The sequence below is a fragment of the Salmo salar genome, chromosome ssa01 (genome assembly GCF_905237065.1).
Source record: "Salmo salar chromosome ssa01, Ssal_v3.1, whole genome shotgun sequence".
Taxonomy (NCBI): domain Eukaryota; kingdom Metazoa; phylum Chordata; class Actinopteri; order Salmoniformes; family Salmonidae; genus Salmo; species Salmo salar.
In genome coordinates, this window is record NC_059442.1 from 165,034,890 (window position 1) to 165,054,025 (window position 19,136).

Genomic DNA, 19,136 nt, shown 5'->3' on the forward strand with positions numbered 1-19,136 from the left:
TGTCCTCCTCCCAGAGTGCTAAGAACCTTGGCGTGACCCTGGACAACACCCTGTCATTCTCCACTAACATCAAGGCGGTGATCCGATCCTGTAGGTTCATGCTCTACAACATTCGCAGAGTACGACCCTGCCTCACACAGGAAGCGGCGCAGGTCCTAATCCAGGCACTTGTCATCTCCCGTCTGGATTACTGCAACTCGCTGTTGGCTGGGCTCCCTGCCTGTGCCATTAAACCCCTACAACTCATCCAGAACGCCGCAGCCCGTCTGGTGTTCAACCTTCCCAAGTTCTCTCACGTCACCCCGCTCCTCCGCTCTCTCCACTGGCTTCCAGTTGAAGCTCGCAACCGCTACAAGACCATGGTGCTTGCCTACGGAGCCGTGAGGGGAACGGCACCTCCGTACCTTCAGGCTCTGATCAGGCCCTACACCCAAACGAGGGCACTGCGCTCATCCACCTCTGGCCTGCTGGCCCCCCTACCTCTGAGGAAGCACAGTTCCCGCTCAGCCCAGTCAAAACTGTTCGCTGCTCTGGCACCCCTATGGTGGAACAAGCTCCCTCACGACGCCAGGACAGCGGCGTCAATCACCACCTTCCGGAGACACCTGAAACCCCACCTCTTTAAGGAATACCTGGGATAGGATAAAGGAATCCTTCTAAACCCCCCCCCCCCCCTAAAAGATTTAGATGCTCTATTGTAAAGTGGTTGTTCCACTGGATATCATAAGGTGAATGCACCAATTTGTAAGTCGCTCTGGATAATGTAAATGTAAAATCTAATCTACTGGGCATAATGATGATACTGAAAAATACAGTACCTAAAATCTAATCTACTGGGCATAATGATGATACAGAATATATCATTTTTAAACACTGAATGAAGCCTTTGTCTTAAAAAATACCCACTATGCATTTAATACTGTATCTAAATCATATGTTATGACATTTTGGGACTGTCATATCTTTGAGTGTCCTTTAAGTAAGCAAGCAACCACAAAGCAAAAAAAATCTGCCTAACAAAAGGTTAAATGGGAAAACCCTCAGTTTCACAACCACTACTTTTTGCAGAAGTTGTTGGCACATATCTATTGTGTAAATAGTGTGTTATCAATGTCTCTTTCAACCTGAGCCTTTATAAGGAAAGCTGAAGTTGACTTGATCCCACTTTTAGAGACACAGTTCTTCTTTTCATCCAAACCGTTAGACATAGCTGTCTGTCTGTTCAGAATGAGAGCTGTTGTTGTTCTCCTGCTTGTGGCTGTGGCCAGTGCTAAGGTGTATGACAGATGTGAGCTGGCCAGAGCGCTGAAGGCATACGGAATGGATGGCTACGCTGGAAACAGCCTGCCCAACTGTGAGTGATAATATTCTTGATCGTGGTCTTTGAGGATGTGTGTGTGTGTGTGTGTGTGTGTGTGTGTGTGTGTGTGTGCATATCGTTGTATGTTTCTGACCTCCAAAAATATGTTACCATAGCTAACCTTACACTGAGGATAATGTTGACATCCACCGTGTGACTATCTGTCCTCTAAGGGGTGTGCCTGTCTAAATGGGAGTCGAGCTACAATACCCAGGCCACCAACCGCAACACCGACGGCTCCACCGACTATGGCATCTTCCAGATTAACAGCCGCTACTGGTGTGACGACGGACGTACCCCGGGGGCTAAGAACGTCTGTGGTATCCGCTGCAGCCGTGAGTAGCCTGCATACCGAATGTCATCGCATACATAGTGCATTACTTTTGACCTGAGAAATGTGCCGGGTTGAGGGCTATTGGCAGTGTAACTGTATGAGAGGTTAGAGGAGGTTCGTCCGAGGACGAGAAGGATGATGGTCCTCCTCAAAATGGTGTTTTATTGAGAGGCAGGGGCAGTAACGTGAACTAGAAACAGTGGCTTCAGAAAGTATTCATACCCCTTGACTTATTCCACTTATTTTGTTGTGTTATAGCCTGAATTTAAAATGGATGAAATAGAGATTTAGGGTCACTGGCCTACACACAAAATACCCCATAATGTCAAAGTGGAGTTATGTTTTAAGACATTTTTACAAATTCTGGAGTGCAAATATGCTTAACAAGTCACATGTGTTGTGTGCAATAATAGTGTTTAACATGATTTTTGAATAACTACCTCATCTCTGTACCCCCACACATACAATTATCTGTAAGGTCCTTCAGTTGACCAGTGAATTTCAAATACAGATTCAACCACAAACACCAGGAAGGTTTTCCAATGCCTTGCAAAGAAGGGCACCTATTGGTAGATGCTTAAAAATAAAATAAAAAGCAGACATGGAATAACCCTTTTAACATGGGGAAGTTATTAATTATACGTTGGATTGTGTATCAATACACCCATTCACTACAAAGATACAGGCGTCCTTCCTAACACAGTTGCCAGCGAGGAAGGATACCGCTCATTGAGTCCAATGGTGACTTTAAAAAGTTACAGAGTTTAATGGCTGTGAAAACTGAGGATGAATCAACAACATTGTAGCTACTCCACAATACTAACCTAAATGAAAAGAAGGAAGTCTGTACAGAATACAAATATTCTAAAACATGCATCCTGTTTGCAATAAGGCACTAAAGTAATACTACAATGTGGAAAATAATTAACTTTATGCCCTGAATACAAAGCGTTATGTTTGGGGCAAATCCAACACAACACATCACTGAGTACCACTCTTCATATTTTCAAGCATGGTGATGGCTGCATCATGTTATGGGTATGCTTGTCTTTGGCAAGGACTAGGGAGTTTTTTTTAGGATAAAAAGAAACGGAATAGAGCTAAGCACAGGAGAAAGCCTGAAGGAAAATCCTAATCACTTCCCTGATTACTTCCTCTTTATTTAGCCCTCTGTGTTCATCAGTCCTTAGGTGTTATTGATTGTCTCTCACGTTCAGTACGCTTCCCATGTTTGTTCTTTTGTATCGGTTCCGTATTAAACTCACCTTCTGCACCTGCTTTCTGACTCCCAGCGTATACGTAACACTGGGAGACAAATATACCTTTCAGCAGGACAATAACCTAAAACACAAGCCCAAATATACACCGGAGTTGCTTACCAAGAAGACAGTGAATTTTCCTGAGAGACATAGTTATACAGTTTTGACTTAAATCAACATGAATATTCATGACAAGACTTGAAAATGACTTCAAAAATCTCGCAATGATCAACATCCAACTTAATAAACAAAGAATAATGTGCAAATGTTGTACAATCAAGGTTAATAATACTTATGTAAATTAGATACGTCTGTATTTCATTTTCAATAAATTTGCACAAATTTCGAAAAACATGTTTTCGCTATTGTCTGTAGATGGGTGAGAAAAAAAATCTATATAATGAATTTTGAATTTAGGCTGTAACACAACAAAATGTGTAATAGGTCAAGGGGTATTAATACTTTCTGAAGGCACTATAATGTTGATCTTACATAATTCTGATGTTACATTTGAATACAGTCAAAATGAGAATAAACAGACACTGGGGCTCCCGGTAGGCCTACTTCTCTATCATAAACCCGGAACCAACTTACCTGCATTGTTTCATTGTACAGTAATCTGCTTTTGTTCTTGTTGTTTTCTTAGCTTTCGGTTCCTCCTGTTTCCCAGACGGTACTATGACTAAAGGTTTCTCTTCCTCTTTCTTCTGACAGAGCTGCTAACTGATGACATCACAGTGGCGGTCAGTTGTGCCAAGCGTGTGGTGTTGGACCCGAACGGAATCGGGGCATGGTAAGGTGGCAGGTTTCCCTGAAAGTACTATGTTACAAAAACATTTAAGTTACAAAATAATTAACCATACTTTATGTTACCTGTAGCCCAATATCACTCTACAAGGCTATGTATAAATGGGATAACCTGTAACAAATTAGCTCTCGCCTTTTAGAAGAACTTAAATGTTAAGGACTGCCTGTACATGGTAATTATCTAACTGATATACTCCCTTAAAATGACCCTGAATGAATGCCTACGTACTGTAAACCGTTTCCAAGTCTTCTATCATCCTTCAATTCCACATTATGTTCTGTTGTCTTATATCTGATATTTAATGTCTATATATCAAATATCAACATGATGGTGTGTGTACGTTTTAGGGTGGCTTGGCGCCTTCACTGTCAGAATCAGGACCTGAGGCCCTACGTGGATGGCTGCGGGGTCTAAGACCATACTGGAGCAGCTGAACACTTCTCAACCCATTCTGAAGCAGACTTAACTAATAGGATGGATCCATTCTGTACTATCCATCAGTATCTGCAGCTTTAACTAGTACATTTTCACATATTGATACATTTTAGATTTAAGCAATAAGGACCTAGGGGGTGTGTTATATGGCCAATATACCACGGCTAAGGGCTGTTCTTACGCACGACGCAACGCTGAGTGGCTGGATACAGCCCTTAGTCGTGGTATATTGGCAATGTACCACAAACCCCCGAGGTGCCTTATTGCTGTTATAAACTGGTTACCGACGTAATTAGAGCAGTACAAATAAATGTTTTGTCGTACCTGTGGTATACCACGGCCAATCACCAGTCAGGGCTCGAACCACCCAGTTTATAATACAGAGTAAATCACTAATAATCAGGTTTTTTTGTATCAAATGTATCATCATATATAGTGTATAATATTACTTCATGTCAAATCAGTAAACAGCTCAACATGCTTACCCATAAAAATAAAACAAGTTCATGTTTTATTTGTTGTTGGTGTTGTGTAGCAATGATAGATGATAGAATTGTCTTATTATAGTCAAACTGTCATGTAATTTATTATGTATTTATTATTCAGCCAACATCCTCATCTCTGAAATGGTGTAGTGCAGGATCGCTAAGGAAGCTAACGGTATCAAAACATACAGCAAGCCCATAGCAACAATTCAAAATCCTCCAGACAACTCCATCCATATCATATGTTTACAAATGCATATAAAATGCATAATGCCAGAAACTCATTCAATTACCAAATACTTGCAGACTGTTCAGTGAGAATCTGGAGAAATTGTTGAAAAAGCATACGAATAGCAGCAGCAATTACTTCAAAATGTGAATGGATCTGTGAAAAACATTCTATCTTCTTTTCCAACATACTCTACAATACTCCCAAGGTCTATTTAAAAGAAAAAAATATTTTCCCTCCAAAATTAAAAAATAAAGACTATGGACATCTTCAAAGTACACTGTTAGTTAAAGAGTAGTTTTCCCAAAGTGCCGGTAATAATGATTCTGAAGTGAACATACTGTAAATGCCTTGAACAGCTGGTCGTCCAACAAGGGTAAGACTGGTCCCAGATCTGTGTGTTTGGACTCTTGCATGATAACGTAAACTGACTGACACTCAGGGTAGAGTAAAGCGACCTGAAGTTAAACTGCATTGAAATACTCAAATTCCCATTCAATTTTCAGCTTTACATGGAATCCTTCAAGGAAAGTCAAACATAACCAATATTAAAGGGATAGGTCACTCAAAAACTATATACTTTAGTATTTTGATCATAAGTTCACTGTTAATACAATCCCCCCCCAAAATCCCATTGTGCATGTCAGTAGTCAAGTTTTCAGTACAGAGTAAAAAACTGTGATGATGATGATGATATGTTTTGCATCATAACAAGTTTTTGAGTAAAGTGATCCTTTAACATGCTTTTGGTTAAACCAAACCAGAAGCTAGGACAGTAAAGGTTGGTTGCGATGCGAGGAGTATCCATCGAGCTCACATTCTGGTCTCCTCTGGTGGTCGATTCATGTAGTCCTGAACGGCCTGATGGTACGGTAGCCATTTTTTGGCGGATGCTTTTATAGACAAGATCCATCTGTGAACATGAACTTCTGAATTGATTAATTATCGCAAAGGTATTTCCAAGCATACAGTATTATGTAATGTTAAAAAGCTGTGCCTTTATTCCTTCCTAAATCAATGCAAAAAGAGTCTACTTTGTGTAAAATGTGTCAAAAGTTTATTTATCACGTGCACAGGATACAACCCACTGGGCAAAAACGGGGTAAATCAACATTGTTTCCAATTTCGACAACAGAAAACGTTGAATCAAAGTGGAAAATTGTTTGGATTTGCAAAAAGTCCTCAACGTTTTTTTCTTTTTTTCAACCAACTTTTAACCTAAATCCAATGACATGGTGAACTTTTTGGTTGATTTCACGTTGAATTCACATTAGTTGACAAATCAACCAAATGTAAATCAAAACTGGACATTGAAATGTTGTCTGTGCCCAGTGGGAACAGGTGTAAACAGTACAGTGAAATGCTTACTTAAAATGTGCCAACATGTGTAAAATGTGTGAACATCTCACCGTTTATTTTCCATGGGGTTTTCAGCACAGAGATAGAAGGTTTTGTACTCTTCCGAAGGGGGTTTCAGTTCAATGGTGGATTTCTTGGATCCCAAGGACTGTTCCCTCACAGTGTACCCATGTAAGTAGATCCCCCCTGGAGGGAGTCATATATATTTTACAGTATTTAGCAGAGGAGGCTTCTAGAGGCAGTCAGATACGGTATATTACAGTATTTAGCAGAGGAGGCTTCTCCAAGGAGTGCAAATAATGTCATGTAATCGGTTAAAAAACAGAACCTCGCTAATAAGTTATTGACAACAAAAAACACCAAACTAATTATGATCTCTGACATTGATATCCATTCATTGACATATGGGTTAAACAGAATATGGTTTGTCATCTAATTATCATATCATCATACATTTATAATTTTTCTTTTTCATCAATAACTCCTAAGCAATTTTCCTAGACAGATAGTCTCCTCAGTGTCAACATTATGGCAGCAGGTAGCATAGTGGTTAGAGTGTTGGACTAGTAACCGAAAGGTTGCAAGATTGAATCCCCGAGCTGACAAGGTATAAATCTGCCGTTCCCTGAACAAGGCAGTTAACCCACTGTTCCTAGGTTGTCATTGAAAATAACAATTTGTTCTTAACTGACTTGCCTAGTTAAATAAAGGTAAAATGTAATAAAATAATCAATGTGAGCCATGCCATCACAACATACCCAGAGCGTGAGTTGAGCGGATGCCTGCGTAGAAGTAGAGACAGCCGTCCTTCAGTGTACAGTAGTGCTGCACCCATGTGTCCTTGTTATTCCTGTCGATCTGGTGAAGCAGGCCCAGACACTCTGGGTTCTTCACGGCCAGTGGCGGGAGGCTGGCGTTGTGGCGAGTCACATCCACCCACACGTGATTCTGCCACATGAGAGGTCAGGGCAGGGATTAGTTCTATAGGCTATAGTCTCAGCATGGACAACAACATGCCTCATTTATCTGAATCATTCCCCCCGAAAACCAACTTACATTATATCCTCCACGGTTAAAAATATGCATGATGGAATGTAATAGTGTATTGTAGCGAGACAGAATTTCAAGAAAGATTGTATATTTTATTTTAGATTAGCTTGTAAGAATAACTGGATATAAATTCTACATGTTTTCAGTGTTTGACAACAATCCTTACCTGTGTTACAGGATGAACAGCTCTGTCCATAGCATCTAACCACCTAAAATAATGAAAAACAGCAGGTGAGCAATATCACAGATATTTATTTCAATAAATAACTTGTTATTGGCGTTGTATGTACAATTTAGTGCTCTGCTATTTCCTGGTTTCTACAATTCTAAAATGTTTCAAATCTAATTTCAGTTTGTGACTACAAGCAATGTATAGCATAGCCGTAGAGAATCATGGTACCGTCTAAACCACTGTGAAAAATATTTTCAATAACCCCAAATATTGTATTTTCAGCTGTTGTAGCTGATGTACAAAAACCGAAAGTAAAAATAAACCAAAAAAAGGAATGGAGAAGAAGCGTAGAAATACGGCACATAGAATAGATCTAGCACCTTATCATACTTTCTTTTAATGAGAATGAATGATAGATCTATAACATGCATTTCTATCTGAAATTAGTCTGGTCATACACAAAACTACATAAAAATGCAATAAACACTATGCAAGGACTACTACTTTATCGATACCTTTTCATCTCCAGGTTGGATGTAGCAGAGAAGTAGTACACTCGGTTGGCAGACAGGGGGCAGCACTTGAACACAAAGGGTTTCCCCAGCGAGGGGTCCCCTGCAACATCTGCTCCCTCTAGCTTAAAAGATGACAGAGCTCGCTTCCTCCCCTCATCCTGCAACAGAAATACACTGGCTGTCAGTGGAGATTGTAAGTGAATAGTTGGTGTCTTGATGATGACTGTTAGAGTGGTGTCTTGAGGATGACTATTAAAGTGAAGGAGTGGTGTCTTGAGGATGACTGTTAGAGTGGTGTCTTGAGGATGACTGTTAGTTTGAAGGAGTGGTGTCTTGAGGATGACTGTTAGAGTGAAGGAGTGGTGTCTTGAGGATGACTGTTAGATTGAAGGAGTGGTGTCTTGAGGATGACTGTTAGAGTGAAGGAGTGGTGTCTTGAGGATGACTGTTAGAGTGAAGGAGTGGTGTCTTGAGGATGACTGTTAGAGTGAAGGAGTGGTGCCTTGAGGATGACTGTTAGTTTGAAGGAGTGGTGTCTTGAGGATGACTGTTAGAGTGAAGGAGTGGTGTCTTGAGGATGACTGTTAGAGTGAAGGAGTGGTGTCTTGAGGATGACTGTTAGAGTGAAGGAGTGGTGTCTTGAGGATGACTGTTAGAGTGAAGGAGTGGTGTCTTGAGGATGACTGTTAGAGTGTAGGAGTGGTGTCTTGAGGATGACTGTTAGAGTGAAGGAGTGGTGTCTTGAGGATGACTGTTAGAGTGAAGGAGTGGTGTCTTGAGGATGACTGTTAGAGTGAAGGAGTGGTGTCTTGATGATGACTGTTAGAGTGAAGGAGTGGTGTCTTGAGGATGACTGTTAGAGTGAAGGAGTGGTGTCTTGAGGATGACTGTTAGAGTGAAGGAGTGGTGTCTTGAGGATGACTGTTAGAGTGAAGGATTGGTGTCTTGATGATGACTGTTAGAGTGAAGGAGTGGTGTCTTGATGATGACTGTTAAGCCATGTTTATCTGGACACTCTTTCATCCACTTAAAGAGAATACCACAATCCACACATGTCATAGTTACTGTAGGCCCTTCAAAGAAAACTAATATCATACGTGACTTCCTGTTAATTGATTTCCAGGCCCAATTCACCTTTTCTAAATGAAACTTCTGGGAGAATATTGTTGTGGAAGAAAGTAGGGATAGTTCACCTCATATGTAATGTTGTCCTACAGGGGCATTTACACAACACATAGTGTGGAACATAAAACAGCTTGACCGAAGAGCAATTATGATGTATGCAAAATGTCTGACAAACTTTGAATTTGAAATGTCCCTTTTAGATCCAAAACACAGTAGTGTAGTTTCTCTAAAGGCACGTGACGAGTTACCAGGATGCTGTGCTCACCTTTTTATGTCTGTAGTAGTACAGGCAGCAGTCATGTCTGAGCACGAACCACCTCCTTCTCCAACCCTTAATCAGGCCAGACTGGGTGCGTTTATGGAGGTAGCCCCGGCAGGTAGGTCTGGGGGTGTTGGGGCCTCGACCGATGTCTGAGCCAATGGTCATAGTCAGGAGGTCTGGGCCTATCAAAAACCAAATAATAGGGGATCCCATTCTCAATCACATACTAAAACAACTAAACATGATAGCAAAGTGTTTGTCAGTATATGCTGTCCTTTAAGTCAATTTTGGCTTGTGAAGAGGTACCTGATGGGCACTCCACAGGAGGCTGCTGAGGGGAGGACGGCTCAAAGTAATGGCTGGATAGGAGCGAATGGAATGGCATGTATTTCAGAACCATTCCAGAGATTCCGCTCCAGCCATTACCACGAGCCTGTCCTCCCAAATTAAGGTATCACCAACCTCCTGTGGTGCATTATCCTTTATAGCAAATTCTAACTACATACATGTGCAGTACCATGATCTAACAGTTAACATGTTGGCCTATATTATTCTTACCTTGTCTTGCCAGGTCAGCTGCCTCAGAGTGGGGGATACTGGTGACATCGATCCCATTGACGGCCATGACGAAATCTCCCACCAATAGCCCCGCCTCCTCGGCTGCTCCATCTGAAACCAGAAGGGAGGAGCTTGGCTTACAGCTGAGCTAGCAGTGTGGTTTGCTAAATACTGCCAACGGACACTTGCAGCAGTGATAATATCTGTCAAAAACATCAAACTGCTTGACAATTTCTGCAGTGACACAAAATGTCCGCCTTAAAATGAAAAATATACTAATCAGTCTCTTTTAAAAGGATAGCAAATTCTTTGTTGAGCAAACTGCATCTTTATCAAGCAAACAATACAATTGAAAATATTGTCTGAGTAACCGTTGCTGTGCATTTATTAGCATGATAAGTTGCACATAGTACAAATACGGTACACAAGTGGACTTACTTGTGTCGACCTCTGTGACCACAATAGGTTTGGAAAACTGTATTCTGAACCCCCAGGGGTACTCTCCCATTCCTTTCCAAATCTTGACCGTCCTCTCACGAACTGCAGAGAGAAGAACCAATTAAGTAAGAATGGTCCATCTATGTTTTCACCTTCATGAGATCTATTAAATTGTTGATAACATAAAGAACATTGGTGGTGGTAGGAGTAGTAGTAGTAGTAGTAAAAATATGAAAATGTATGCACTCACTATTGCAAGTCGCTCTGGATAAGAGCGTCTGCTAAATGACTAGCATGTGCATGTAGAAGTAACATCAGTAGAGGTAGTAGTTGTTTTTGTTTTACAGGACCTCCTTAGATATTTTAGTAACATTTTCTTGACAGTACAGCGGGAAAGGTAGAGAGGGAGACGAATAGTATGGCCATAGACAAACCTCTGTCGCCAGGTGGTATACATCGGCCAGAGTTGGGAGCTTAGAACGCTACGCCAAACTCTTGCACGTTGATTATTTTCTTAAAGAAGATTTTAATTTGTTAACTGATTTTCAATCTCTGAACTGACTGACTTTATTGGAGAAGGCCCCAACACCGTGATGTAAGAAATGTAGAAAGGTGTCCTACTTGTGACAGTTCGAGGTTGGAGACCAGGAGGAACTGGCCCAGCAGTCGGACTGACTTCGTCTCCACTGTAAATCCAAGACGCACAGTGGAAGGTTTCTGTGTAGAAACCCTTATCTCCAAGGTCCCTTGCAGCCATGTCAACAGAACGACTGTCTTCTGAAATTCCTACACAGTGACATAAGCACACATAGAATGACATGACATGACATCCCATTACTAGTTTTCAGAAACAAGTTTTCTGTTAATGACTTATACATCATTGGTTCCGGTATTCCAGAAAAGTCAAAGTGATAGCATCTGCCATAAATAACCACAACAACAACAACATGTTTAGTTCACGGAGTTCTGTTTTATTTTTAAAAAGTGGGCGCATTTCAACTTTCGACTTCGTCAAAGCTTGCTTTTTTGGGGGGGGAGGGGTGTTGGGCACCTTTCTTTGTAGGAACGTAGGCCTTCCGTCAGCAGGTGCAATCTGAAAAACAACAAATAGTAAAGTAGGTGGAATTGTTGTTGTGTTTTTTTCCAGATTGCACCTGCTGACAAAAGTCAAAACACATAAGCTTTTTTGAAATAAAAAAGAGCATGAAGTTAAAGCGTTGTTGTGCTTATTTATGGGAGATGCCATTGCCTTCCCTTTTCTGAAATACCTACAATAGATTTACAATGACTACATCCCAATTGTGAAAACCTATGGTATCGCTGACACGCCTAAAATACAACTTATATCATATTCTACCTCCTGTTCATACAGTTCTGATTGCCTTGTTATGTCTGGTCATAGCAATAAAGGCATACCACTCAATATCTGTGTTGTGGCTGGTTATAGACCAACAAATTAAAGCTGTGTCTGGTTGTAGATTAGGGGACATTAGCGTGCCTACCTGACTCCTCATTGATGCTGCTGGTTATGGAGCTTCCTCCTACAGAGCTCCATTGCTTGCTGTCCTTGAAGAGATTCCGTCTCTTAGCCCAGTGCTCGGGGCCGTTGTCCTTGACCTCTAAGGAGGCTTCAGAAAATAAATAAAGGATACCCATATGAGAACACTTTCTGACCCCCCTATATCCTCTAAACCAAATGATTGAAACTGGTGGTCCCTCTGGGACAAGTGAGGATTTGGAATCAATGTCTTAGGCTATGATTAGTGAAAAACGTGAGATTGGTACAACTCACATTTGGACACACTTTGTTTTTCCGCTGTAGAATCTGACTGATATAGCTTGGGCTTCCACTTGCTTTCTGTCTCTTGGTCTTGAGATTCATGATCTGGACTGGGTGCCTCTGCAATTTCCATGCCTGAATCCTCTACAATCTTGTATTTTGAAGGAGGTTCTTTCCCCTCCTCAATCTGTGAAAGAGTAGGGCTGGAGATGCTAGCTCTTACAGTAAGAGACCTTTTCGGGGTTAGTCTAACTTCCTCTGTAGCTTTACTTGTGATTCTTGAGTCCATCTCCATGTTCAGTATGGGGAACACAGACCGTGCCTCTGGGATTACGTTGAAGGCGTCCCAGTGGGGACTATTCAGAGCTGCGCTCTCTGCTAGTTTGGAGACACTCTGCAAGAACCTTTGCTCAGTGCCCCCTGTTGTTATGGCCATGACTGATCCTCTTCGCCGCATGGATTGAAGATCGGTAACTGAATTCTCTTCGGATGACAGTTTGGAAGGGGAGGGAGGGAGGACCTGAACAAGCAGGTCCCTCTGAGTGAGCTCCTCCATCGTGGGATCTAGGCTGTGGTCCTCCACTTCCCCCATGTCTTCATCAAAGCCGCTCTCTGCCACTTCGATCTGCTCCACTCCAAAAGCCATGTCCGCCAATGCATTCCCTCCGAAGTCCAGGTCGGGTCCTCTGGGTTCTTCACATGGTAGGTGCCTTGGCTCTGGTAACTGGAAGACCTCCTGTACAGCCTCCACGGACGTAGATGCGTATGACGGATTGATCAGTTGTTGCTGTGGCTCGAGGTGGCTGTTTACATTGCTGGAGCTGGGTCTGTAACTGCAGCTGCTTTGGGAGGATTTACAACTCAATGCACTAAAGGGACAAAGCCTCTCATCTTCCTGGTGGTCTGCTGTCAGTCTCCTTAGTCTCTCTGCTTGGAGCGGAAGGGACTCCATCATGTAAGAGGAGATGGTGCCAGACGAAAAGGACTCCCTTCCCTCCCACGAAGGTAGGCCCTCCTGCATTTGACTTGGTTCTTCTTTCACTCCTGGGAAAGTCCGCCGCCTCTTCGTCGGCTTTTGTAGATAACTGGACGACAAGCAGGTTTTGCATTCTACGGTAGCTATGCTATTGTTACGCATCTGGGTCTTCATCTCGTGGTTTTGGATGAAGTCTTTGGTGTAACTGGACCTGCTTACTGACAATGGTGGTCTCATGAACATGGGTTCATAGTTGTCTGATTCCGATACGCTGTCGAAGAAAGATGCCAAATGGGCACTGTCTTCACCATCAAGTGAGTAGGGGCAACCAGAGTCTTTATGGTGCCTCATGGAGGGTGGTGGACTGAATACCCATTGCTGTTTGTCCATAGTACAACAAGCTCCAATCTGACAGGAAGCTATGTCTTCGGTAAGGTCTGCCAGGGGTTCATATTTACGGTCGGAAAACTCACATGGTGGGGGAATGTCACACAGTGCATCTGTGCTTTTCCAGAAGTCAGGCAAAGGGGATGGGCTGGAGGACCCACCTGCCATTGTGAAGTCGGTGTCATTGTTGCTGGGCGAACGGTGAAAAGCAAATTGATCATCACAGCAGCTTTTGCGGCAGGCCAATTCCCCACAACACCTTGAGGCAATGCTATGTCTTGCTGTGACCCTTGCATCCTTGCTGCTTTCTGGAATGCTAAATTCGTAGTTGTGCTTCCTGTTTTGACTGTGCACTGTGATGTTTACATTTGGGTTTAGAGTCCATGACTGCTGAATTAAATCATTATTTGGACTGAGTCTCTTCTCACGTTGACTCTGGACACAAGGCTCTCCAGTAGCCCCCTGTTGACTTTCGAACACATATACTGTCTTGATCCCTGAGTTATCGGACTGTAGAATTTCTTGAATTTCAAACTTCATGTTCGAGCCAATACGAGAGTGCTGAAAGATGATTTTTGAAGATGATGGTTGCAAATCGTCAATGGTTACCAAAGTTGTGAATTTCACCCCCCTGTCTATGTTCTCTTGCTTTGCAATGCTAGGTGGCCTTTTGTTTCGAGAGGACTCCCCTTGACTGTCTCGCCTGACTTTTTTCTCTTTGCTTGGAATCTCACTGTATTTTCCCTCTTCATCAGAGTCTGACAAAATATTTTCTTTACGTAATGATTCAATTTCTCCTTTCTCAGTGATATCATCCTGGCAAACCACACTGTTACTTTTGTTTTGTTTTTGAAAAACGCATTGAGAGGCACTCTCTGTAAGGAAGACAAAAATGAATACACCTTAACATTTTAGGAATGCAGAGATAGAAATACCAGGTAGCCTACATCAAAAACTACAACAACAACTATTAATACCACTGTACGGCCGCAATGCCACAGCATGGATATCACTGCACAAGACAAGCTATGAGACTGAGGAACTAAATCTCTCAAAAGGTATCTAAAAGGTTGATCCTTTCTATGTTCCCTGAGATTGAATTGATTAATACATTGTAGTGAGGATTGTGGTTGAATATTTTCCATCTCTTGCATTTGAGTATACGCCTTATAGGCCTTGTGGCTGCTGAGCCATCCTCATATACACTACTGACCCTTTTCTGTGAAGCATTTCTGTGAAGCATTTCTCTCAAGCAAAATGGTACCTTATCACAATGTGTGGGATTCATTCCAAGATGGAGCCTCTTGGCTCTTGTCCATTAGCTGTGGTTACATAGACGAGACCACAGTAATCCTCACCTGCTCCGATTGGCCAAACATTGGCAGGCTTAATAGTGAAGGTGTGGGTGGATGGGCCGGACGTGACTCAGCCAGCCATGACAGGATTAACCCCATTTCTCTAAAGGATCCGCCCCAATAACCTCCACTCACGTTTACTGCTGGTGGGGCTCTTCCTCCTCCGACTGTTCCTCCTCCTGCTCCCGCGACGACTCATTCTTCCCTAGGCCTCAGCTTCCAATCTCCCATACACTGCAACAGACGATTACAAAATCATGAACAACTTTATTGTTCATTAGCCGTTTAACCCAATTAGTCCCACCGTGATGCCGGCGTGATTTGGACTTTGTGTGTTTGACTTCTGGGTTGTACCTTTTGGATTCGTCTATTTCTTCTGCATCCGTTGGTACCGACCATTAGTCTGTGTGATTAAAGAGGGTTGAGCTGGAGCGGTGTTTGTGAGACAAGGGCAGTTCCCGAAATGGCCCCGGATCAGGTATTTTTTTTACATAATCGTCCGTGGAGTTCGAATGGCACATGTAATATGTTTTGCTCTATTAAAGCTCACAAGCTACACAAATGTCGTTAGTAGGTAAAGGAGTTTTTCTACACATCGAAGATGATAGAATCCCTAGGACATAATGTCTATAATACTGTAATAAGCTGTCACAAATCTCCAAACTCCACACAGTTGTTACTGACTAGTTGGTTATTAATTTCCCACTGAGCAAACAACTTCAGTATAAATGCATTTCTATCACGTTTTTGCTTTGGCTGACCTTATTTTTTTTTAATTGACATTTGTTTATGTCAAATAGTTTTTGTGTTCTAGTCCTGGTTGTTGTGAAAATATAATGGTAAAAACACTTCATTGTACAGCTAAATATAAGGGCTATATAAAATATACATTTAAGTCAAATAAATGAAAAAGGCAATTTTTGCTTGGGTCTCAGGATTAAAAGTAATAACAGAATGAACAGTGTTTATATACTGTAGTGAATTCTGGGGGTAGCCCTGACCGGGAGTCGAACCCAGATCCAGTGGCTGTCAACCCACACCTTAGCCATTAAGCAACAAAAAAAAATCTGAACAGATTAACAAGCTCGCTAGGTGTTGGGTTAAGTGGGTTAACAGTTTTCTGATGTGATCATGTTGCATATAGATATGTGATAGTTGGTGTGAAATCCTACTGTCATCTTAAATTGAGGCTTAATGTCCACTCTCTCGTGCTGGCATAGGAAATAGGTATCCATTTCCCTGATTATGCTCAGGTCCAAAATGACAGATTTATTCAACCACTGAATTAGCCCAGAATTTAAAAAAGCATCACAATTGATACAAAGAGTTGACGTACCATACATTTATAAAAAATGTTTTTAAGATAAATTGGCTTAATTTAGGCCAAACTGCTTGACATGAATGTAATGTAATGTCTTGTCATATCACCTCATGTAATGTCAGCATTAGATAAGGAATGTGTGTCGATAGTGATACAACCAAAAATGCATATAAAATGTTGACTCATTTTCAGATAAAAAAATAATTTAATTAAACGTAATCCATAGAGTAGAATTAGCCAACACCAGGAAAGAACAGATAGCCTTCGCCACCCATATGTACATTTCATACTTACCTGGAAATATATATTATCACTATTTCCGAATGACCTGGCACACACAGCATGGTTGGGGTCAATTCCACAAATTCAATTCTAATTCAATTCTCTCCCTTTAAATTCCATTGAATTCAATTCCAGGTCAGTCTTTGAATTCAGATATAAGTTAATTCTTCTGAATTCCAATGTCAGGTCAATTCCAAATATTTAAATTATCCCCAACAATTCCACAAAATCAAATTCAATTCCTTCAGGCTTTCAGGCTGATCATGTCACTTCAGACAGCCTAGCTATACCGAAAATATAGTGATACAGGTTAATATGATTAAAAACACATCCTACAATACATTTTTGATACTTTGTGCACTAATTCCATTAACTGTGAAATGTAAAAATATTGAATTACAATTCAATTCAATTCCAAAGATTTTATGTTTTTACAATTCCAATTCAATTCCATAACTTGAAGATTTGTAAAATTAAAATTGAATTCAACGTACATTTTCCAACTAATAAGTGAATTCAAGAATTTAATTAAATTGCAATTGACCCCAATCCTTATACACGGTAACATTTTGCATGCTTTACTGAATCAGTTATTCATTTTAATGGTAAGAAACACATTTCCTCTAGAATCCCAGATTCCCAATACACTCCATTTTATTCTCCGTGACCATTTTCAATGCCTTCCGTTACATTCTCAGGTGAGCTATATGCATTCCTGGCATACACAACCTATATCTCAGAGACTCCGATGCAATGAACAACCAAGTAAATGCTCTAACTTACCGCTGAATGAATATGTCCAGAAAGGGGATATTTTTTTCCTCTTTTAGAATAGTCTGTCAAGTTGAAGAACGTTAGTCATACAGGGCATATCTTTCACAAAGACGCCACATGACCCGTGCACCTAAGACCGCTCCACTTCTTAATGTTTCTATTCCTGCAGCTAAAGCAGCTTAATGCATGTAATCTCATGAACCACTTGTGATGTCAGTGTGAAGCTGAAGTCTATTCAGTAGCCTTTGTCTACGGAATCACATCGTTAATAAAAGAGGACTATCACACGTAGAAGCTGAAACTTTTCATTTAAACTGGACAGATCAGGACTAATCAGATTTATGGTGGTTAATGAATGTGGGAAACATCAACTTTGGGGTCAGATTCATGACTAGGGCTAGTTGAGGGTAAGGTCGTTGATTGGCTCTAGTCCAGTCTTGACAAGTCAACAGACATAAATAGGAAGTTATTGCAGCCTTGTGACCATTGCAGAGCTCACCAGTGTATAACTGAGTTCTAAACATACACTACCGTTCAAAAGTTTGGGGTAACTTAGAATTCATAGTTTTTTAAAGAAAAACAATTTTTTTGTCCATTAAAATAACATCAAATTGATCAGAAATACAGTGTAGACATTGTTAATGTTGTAAATGACTAATGTAGCTGGAAACGGCAGATTTTTTATGGAATATCTACATAGTTGTAGAGAGGCCCATTATCAGCAACCATCACTCCTGTGTTCCAATGGCATGTTGTTTTAGCTAATCCAAGTTTATAATTTTAGAAGGCTAATTGATCATTAGAAAACCCTTTTGCAATTATGTTAGCACAGCTGAAAACTGTTGTTCTGGTTAAAGAAGCAATAAAACGGACCTTCTTTAGACTAGTTGAGTATCTGGAGCTTCAGCATTTGTGGGTTTGATTACAGGCTCAAAATGGCCAGAAACAAAGCACTTTCTTCTGAAACTCGTCAGCCTATTCTTATTCTGAGAAATGAAGGCTATTCCATGCGAGAAATTGCCAAGAAACTGAACAACTCTGTGTACTACTCCATACACAGAACAGCGCAAACTGGCTCTAACCAGAATAGAAAGAGGAGTGGGAGGCCCCGGTGCACAACTAAGCAAGAGGACAAGTACTTTAGAGTGTCTAGTTTGAGAAACAGACGCAGCTTCATTAAGTAGTACCCGCAAAACACCAGTCTCAACATCAACAGTGAAGAGGCGCCTCCGGGATGCTGGCCTTCTAGGCAGAGTTCTTCTGTCCAGTGTCTGTGTTCTTTAGCCCATCTTAATATTTTATTTTTATTGGTCAGTCTGAGATATGGCTTTTTCTTTGCAACTCTGTCTAGAAGGCCAGCATCCCGTCACTCTTCACTGTTGCACGTTGGCCAATACAACCGATGGTAGTGGTGATTTTCTCACTCGCCTACGAATCCTCACAAGGCACCCCGATCTTCGCCCCCTTTATCTCCGTCTTTTCTTCACGCGATTGATGGGGATTTGGGCCTGGTCTTTGGGAAGCAGTATATCCTTTTCGTCAGACTCATTAAAGAAAAAAATCCAGTTCGAGGTGAGTAATCGCTGTTCTGATGTCCAGAAGCTCTTTTCGGTCATAAGAGACGGTAGCAGCAACTTTATGTACAAAATGAGTTACAAACAATGTGGAAAAAAACAAAATTACACAGTTGGTTAGGAGCCCGTAAAACAGCAGCCATCTCCTCCGTCACCATTATATCACAAGTGTAGTGTCACTGTAATGTGTGTGAGTGTGTATGTGGTGTGTATACAGTATATAGTCTTGTGAGTGTGCATAGGGTCAGTGAAAATAGTCCAGGTAACCATTTAGTTAACCATTTAGCAGTCTTATGGC

General features: G+C 41.3%; 2 protein-coding genes across 6 annotated transcripts; one reads left to right on the plus strand and one right to left on the minus strand.

Annotated features, from left to right (window-relative positions):
- The first annotated feature begins 1,054 nt into the window (after window positions 1-1,054).
- Window positions 1,055-4,710, plus strand: lyz (lysozyme). Of its 4 annotated transcripts, none has more exons than XR_006758701.1 (5): window positions 1,055-1,354; window positions 1,534-1,695; window positions 3,668-3,746; window positions 4,109-4,339; window positions 4,422-4,710. XR_006758701.1 is itself a non-coding variant. In XM_014145497.2 (4 exons), exons 1-4 carry the CDS (start codon window positions 1,228-1,230, stop codon window positions 4,173-4,175), a joined length of 435 nt encoding a protein of 144 aa, XP_014000972.1. In that variant the 5' UTR covers window positions 1,055-1,227; the 3' UTR covers window positions 4,176-4,710. The 4 variants fall into 4 exon arrangements, 1 of the variants encoding a protein (XP_014000972.1); XR_006758699.1 differs by having other exon boundaries at window positions 4,109-4,335; window positions 4,418-4,710; XR_006758702.1 differs by having other exon boundaries at window positions 4,109-4,335; window positions 4,421-4,710.
- A 44-nt stretch (window positions 4,711-4,754) lies between these two features.
- On the minus strand, window positions 4,755-17,440 carry pdzph1 (PDZ and pleckstrin homology domains 1). 2 transcript variants are annotated; one of them, XM_014145476.2, is made up of 13 exons: window positions 17,274-17,440; window positions 15,023-15,121; window positions 12,182-14,407; window positions 11,892-12,017; window positions 11,011-11,175; window positions 10,390-10,491; window positions 9,952-10,062; window positions 9,397-9,575; window positions 8,007-8,164; window positions 7,486-7,528; window positions 7,028-7,217; window positions 6,320-6,455; window positions 4,755-5,839 (listed from the first exon to the last, which is right to left on the minus strand). In XM_014145476.2, the coding sequence occupies exons 2-13, from the start codon at window positions 15,084-15,086 to the stop codon at window positions 5,569-5,571; spliced, it is 3,771 nt and encodes a 1,256-aa protein (XP_014000951.1). In that variant the 5' UTR covers window positions 15,087-15,121; window positions 17,274-17,440; the 3' UTR covers window positions 4,755-5,568. The 2 variants fall into 2 exon arrangements, with proteins under 2 accessions (XP_014000951.1, XP_014000958.1); XM_014145483.2 differs by having other exon boundaries at window positions 4,755-5,823; window positions 17,274-17,434.
- Window positions 17,441-19,136: the final 1,696 nt, after the last annotated feature.